This window comes from Vigna unguiculata, chromosome 11 (assembly GCF_037176805.1).
Source record: "Vigna unguiculata cultivar grain cowpea cultivar isolate G323 ecotype 2 chromosome 11, ASM3717680v1, whole genome shotgun sequence".
Classification (NCBI taxonomy): domain Eukaryota; kingdom Viridiplantae; phylum Streptophyta; class Magnoliopsida; order Fabales; family Fabaceae; genus Vigna; species Vigna unguiculata.
This window is the reverse complement of record NC_140802.1, coordinates 41,901,461-41,907,286: the sequence shown is the minus strand read 5'-3', so window position 1 is coordinate 41,907,286 and position 5,826 is coordinate 41,901,461. Positions and strand designations below refer to the sequence as shown.

Here is a 5,826-nt window from a genome sequence, read left to right as displayed (position 1 = left end):
TCATCAAAACCTTCGTCTAATGGTTAATCACCTCAAAATAAGTGATTACAAATTATTTTAAACTAATATTACAACTATCACTACAAAGTGAGATATCCAACAAAGATAATGAAAAGTAAGCTTTCGGTCATTCAAACATTCAATACCTATTAACAATAATTCTTCTAATAGATGTACACAGACACAACACAAATTCGATTGTCAATTTAAATAGCAACACATTATGAATCCAATTCTTCCAAAGTTCAGCTTTTACAAAATAAAGGGTAAAGCAATAATCATAAATTACAAAAGTCATTAATATAATAAAATTCCGTGTATGCAAATTAACTTAATTAAAATTATCAAAGTCAAAGTTTTCTCAACAAGAATCATCCCTCTCAACTTTATCTTCGGAAGTGAATCTCACAACCAATCTAGTGGAGCCAAATTCCACAAGTGGAACTAGCAAGCTGTGATTGCCATAACTCTGTAATTTGAAGGAAAAGACAGTTTACGAGTACCAAAACAGAATCCAAAGTTCAGAAAACGCAACAGAAGTGTGTATAAAGTTCAAAAGTGAAAACATATAACGAAACAAAACTTCTATTATAATCACCCAAAAATAAAAACCACTATATTGTGGCTTATCTTCAATAACTTCTGTGTAACTACTATATTTGGATATTTATACAATGCAAAGCCAAAAAGACAAAGGCTTAGGCCTTGGAAGCATATGCCCCTCTTATGCATAACAAGCACCAACGCTTTGTGGGTACCATAATCCTCTCAAAGAAATAAAAAAGGTAAATGAAAGTTGCCCTCTCAAGGCAACAACTGGAATGGGAGAACCTATCTCCCTCACCACTTCCATTACAGAATCACATGCTGCACTTGCAACTCCAAACCAAATAAAGCAATTTATAACATGTTTGATAGAAATAGAACCTTTACCACCCAACTCCAAACCTGAATAATGAAATTCCATATAAAAACCTATTTTGTCAAGGCCCGAGGCTATTCCAACATCTGATCCTGGCTGAAGTTTAGAGACTCTCTCCATATGAGCTCCTTTATGTCTTCTTCGTTAAGAGTTGTCTGTTCGAAATCAAAGATGAAAGGAGTTGGGCAAACGGGCTCCTCGTTGATCTCATGAAGACTTGCCATATATGGGTGATTTAGTGCTTCTTCGACTATGCAAAAAAGTAAAACTTATGAAGAAATGAAAGAACATGATAAAAGAGATAACGGGTAAAACGTGTTTTAGCCTTTTAGGTCTTCCGAGATTTGGTCTAAATTGATTTTAGTCCCCACCATTTTAAAACCGTAGTTTGGTTCTTGTAGATCTGAAATGTGGTGGGTTGTCTATAGAGAAGTATAGAATTGAGAAAAAATGTACCACATTAGGAAATACAAGATCTAAAACTACCGTTTTGAAGGCATATATACTACAACCAATTTTGACTGCATACTGAGGGATTTAAACTTATTTTACACAAAACTTAACGTATTACTAAAAAAAAAAAGGAGGTATACCAGTTATTCGCTTGGAGGGATCAAAGACCAACATTTTCTCAGCAAGATCAATTGCTAACGGGGACGTATCAGGAAACCGCTCAGCAAAAGACCGCTTCTCTATATGTGGAAGCTGCTTAACATATTTCTTTGCATTATCACTTCTGAGGAACCCAAGATCCGAGTCATTTGGTGAACCTAATAACTGTTTTGAGAGATGGTTATGAGGACTTTGTTCATCAAGATTTAATCATTTGTAAGCTTGAATTAACGATCAATACTAATTAAAAGATACTTGAGAAGACAAGGATCCTGGCATGCTAAGCTAAACTTTGCTGCCAATTCAACATGCAACCAGGTATTGAAGAGAAAAGATCAATACCTCAGTTATAAGGGCCAACTGCTGAACATAATCTTTACCAGGAAATAAAGGCTCCCGTCTGATTATCTCCATTAAAATACAACCAACCGACCAAATGTCAATAGCAGCAGTATATTCTGAACAATTCAATAACAATTCAGGGGCCCTGTACCAACGAGTGACAACATATTCTGTCATAAAATCCGTCTCTGAGGTTGTTCTGGCAAGCCCAAAGTCACATATTTTGAGATCACAGTTTGCGTTGAGAAGTAAATTGCTTGGTTTTAAATCTCGGTGCAAAACATTTGCAGAATGTATGTACTTCAATCCTCGCAAGAGTTGATATAAAAAGTACTGCAGTGACATTGAAAACAATATTTAAGTTTTATGAACTACAAAGATACAAATCAAATAAAACCACGAAATTCAAATTTAAAGGGTAATGATTCATAATCAGTTTCAAATAAAAAACATCAGAAGATCTGATGCTGGTTACTGAATTATTCAAGGTTCTCGAACAACAATAGATAGCATCGCAAACAGATGCAGCCCCAAATGACCAATTTAACAGTTCCATTTTCTCATTAGCATTCTTGATAATTTTTGTAATAACAACTTTCTAATATCTCTCGAGTAGTTAGATTTCTTTTTCATTTGTCTTAGATCGTTCATATCAAGAAGTCAACTTAGTTTCCAACTAATCCAAGTTGAGCCAGTGGACTCACGAGTTATACTAGCACTTACTCTCTTCACAACACTCAGTCACACCCAAAACTTCATTTAAGAAAAACAAACTTCTTATCTTATCGCTTGGATTAAATTCTTGGTGGTAGTTAGGTTACATTAACAAATGAGAAGAAACATTCGATTAAATTAGATTCTCCTCCCATACCATCAAACACGGTCACTAACAAGTAACAACTACTGAACCAAAGCGTCAAAATGTCACATAACATTCAATGCCAAAAAATACGGGGATAGGGACGAATTAAACTTATCTTCATCACTATTAAATGCTTCGTCCAGTATGGTACTTTATATAATCACTTTCCGTGAATCCTTCAAACATAATACCTTTTTCCCACATTAAACTCCAGTAAGTAAGCACCAAAGAGCCCGTTGAGTGGCGGTCATTACAACACAAACAAGACAACAAATATCTCCACATATTTTTGCCTTGATTATATAGATATCCTCCTCATGAGACAATACTACTCGAATTGGACAAGACAACTCTAGCTAGCTCCCAGTATTTACTGCATTTATATTCTCAAACTCGAAATTACTGGTTAAACTGAAACATTATCATGTAATTGATTCATATGGTCAGAGGTTCAAGCATGTCCACATTATCCACTAAAGAACAGAACAAATATACTATAAATATAAACTCCCATTGTCTTGTATTCTTACTATAAATATCTCACCGTTATCCCTGAAGCTAGGTCTTAGACACCCTCTTAAATGTCACAACACTTTTTTCTCATACTAACTCTCAATCACTCCTCTGACGCGTGCACACTTACGTTTCTTTCAAGTCAAACATTCCAAACAATTAGTCAGCACTACCACCACTCAGCAATAACCACAACCACTTAACTCCTCACCTGACAGTGCTCATCAGTGAGAGCCTGATTAGACTGTATAATCTGATGCAAATCGGTGTCCATCAACTCATACACAATATACACATCATTGAAATTCTCCCTCTCCGCTGGCCGAATTATGTCCTTAATTTTAATTATCTGCACAATAACAAAGCAAAACGAACCAAATAAAACATCATTAAAGAAAACACAAATCATCGTTATTTTAATATCTAAAAATCACAGCAAACAAAAAAAAAACGCACGTTATCATGTTCCATGTGGCAGAGAAGCTTGATTTCCCTGAGCGTCCTCTTCGCATCGATCCTGTTGTCAAACGCATTCCCAATCTTCTTAATCGCAACTCCTTCTTCGGTCTCCGAATTCGTCGCGCAGCTGTAAATTTATTCAAAATTCAAAAATCAGTTTGATCAATTAAATTAATTAACTAACTAAATTAATCGAATCAAATAGCGAAAGAGAGAAGAACGAACCAAACGATGCCGTATGCGCCCCTACCAACGGGTTGAAGAGGCGGTGCGTACTTCGCATAGACTTCGAAAACGTTGCCTAAGATGTTGTAGCGCAAGTACTTGCCTCCGTGAACTGGAATCCCTTTCCCTTTCGGTTTCTCAGATTCAGCGTTGTTCTCCATTTCCTTTTGTTTCTCTGCACACACACTGAAGTGAGCAAGGAAAGTGAGTGAGAATTGAGGATTCAGGTTTTCAGAATAAGATTATTATTAGGACCACTTTGGCACAGTGATTTCAATGGCTTTTGCTTTTTGGCGTTGGACTTTTCAAATTTAATTTCAAATGTTCGAATCTTCCTCGTTGTTCTTCATCAGAATTATCTTTCGAAATTGAATCGTGTGAATGAAATCCCGCTCCTTTTCTTGCAGATTTTTTTTTTTTCATTTTGTAAAACAAACACGGTACATGTAAAGGACGAGGAGGCCCAGAGAGAAGTCCTGAATGTACCTATGAGTTACGGCCCTTTTTTTATGCACCCCCACAGTTTCCGTGTACATTCCAGAGGTTGGTTAAAAGACCAAACTACCCCATTTTTTGTTTTCACCCCTTATTATCATTTCACATTTTGTGGGTTCTAACTTGGGTTTATGAGACACCGAACGATAAACGCGCATTCAAATATGTAAGCCTTAGAAAGCAAAGACTTTAAATTACTCGTTTATAGACAATTGTAATAAATAATTTGGCACTATTTATTAAAGGATAATGATAAACACAGTGGACCATATATAACGTTACGTTCACGATAATTAAAAGCTACAAAATCATCCCTATATTAACTCAACAGTTCTAATAATAATTTGTCTTCGAATTAACTGAATAGTTCTAATAATAATTTATCTTCAAATATCAAATCAAAAAAAAATAAAAATAAAAATAAAAATGTTTTTTTTTTTTATATTTCGATTCACTTTAATTTAAAATATTTTGTATATCTTCGACCATGTATTGCAGAACTTTTGCCCTTGCTAGCAGCTGTATTAGAACGCTGATACAAAAAATGTGTAAATAATTACTAGAATACGCGTGCGTTCGTCAAGGTATTTTTTGTACAACGTTTTCCATACGGGGTACGATTGAGAAAAAACTATTTGGCAAGTTAATTCATAATTGATAAATTAATTTTTATTAATTATTTTTTAGGTGATTTTATCTGATAATTTTTATTAATTATTGATATAAAAGTATGTCATAAACTACTTCATAATGTGAATGAGATGAAAATAAATGTATAAGTTTTATTATATAAATAGATTTTTTATTTTTAAATAACAAATAGAATTTTTTTAGTATTTGTATTATATATATATATATATATATATATATATATATATATATATATTTTGGATTTGACAATCTGTAACACCCCAACTGGGCCTTACACAATCCAAAAATACCTTATTGATTCCACAATAAAAAAATTCAAATACATTATTCCATGTTAAATTATTTGAAATACTACGTTTAAAGGTGTTTATTTATAGTACATTTGAAACTTGTATCTTTTTAATTATGAATTGTATGATTTAAAAGATTACCTTTATCCTTCTAGAACATATAGTCCATAAATAAAACTAAATATTAAATAATTATTGTAAATTGTATGATCTAGAAGAAATTTGAAAATAAAGAAACTTGAAAATAAAATGCTTTGAAATAAAATGTAAACCTACCCACCACAACTAGTTTCAACACGTACATTACTTCATATCAAACAACAATATTAAAATTTCACGACGTCCAAACATGAAAATTGAAGATGACTAAAAAATAGAAGAACGAAATGAATATTTTAAAAAAAATACGAGTGCAGTGTCATTTTCCCAATTTATAATGAAAGTATATAATAGTA

The 5,826-nt window shown here is 33.2% G+C and overlaps 1 protein-coding gene across 2 annotated transcripts; it reads right to left on the bottom strand.

Moving 5' to 3' along the window:
• Positions 1 to 569: 569 nt before the first annotated feature.
• Positions 570 to 4,319, bottom strand: LOC114168443 (mitogen-activated protein kinase homolog NTF6-like). 2 transcript variants are annotated; one of them, XM_028053258.2, is made up of 7 exons: positions 4,202 to 4,319; positions 3,936 to 4,121; positions 3,708 to 3,837; positions 3,463 to 3,600; positions 1,877 to 2,209; positions 1,516 to 1,699; positions 570 to 1,172 (listed from the first exon to the last, which is right to left on the bottom strand). In XM_028053258.2, exons 2-7 carry the CDS (start codon positions 4,094 to 4,096, stop codon positions 997 to 999), a joined length of 1,122 nt encoding a protein of 373 aa, XP_027909059.2. In that variant the 5' UTR covers positions 4,097 to 4,121; positions 4,202 to 4,319; the 3' UTR covers positions 570 to 996. The 2 variants fall into 2 exon arrangements, with proteins under 2 accessions (XP_027909059.2, XP_027909058.2); XM_028053257.2 differs by having other exon boundaries at positions 3,936 to 4,314.
• Between the last annotated feature and the right edge of the window lie 1,507 nt (positions 4,320 to 5,826).

Excerpts from the sequence above, each read along its gene's own strand:
- LOC114168443 (XM_028053258.2), bottom strand. The coding sequence starts at position 4,096 with ATGGAGAACAACGCTGAATCTGAGAAACCGAAAGGGAAAGGGATTCCA. Across the intron at positions 1,700-1,876 it reads AGTTGGCCCTTATAACTGAG|TTATTAGGTTCACCAAATGA; the intron begins GTATTGATCTTT and ends CTCTCAAAACAG. Across the intron at positions 1,173-1,515 it reads TCCCTCCAAGCGAATAACTG|TCGAAGAAGCACTAAATCAC; the intron begins GTATACCTCCTT and ends TTTTTTGCATAG.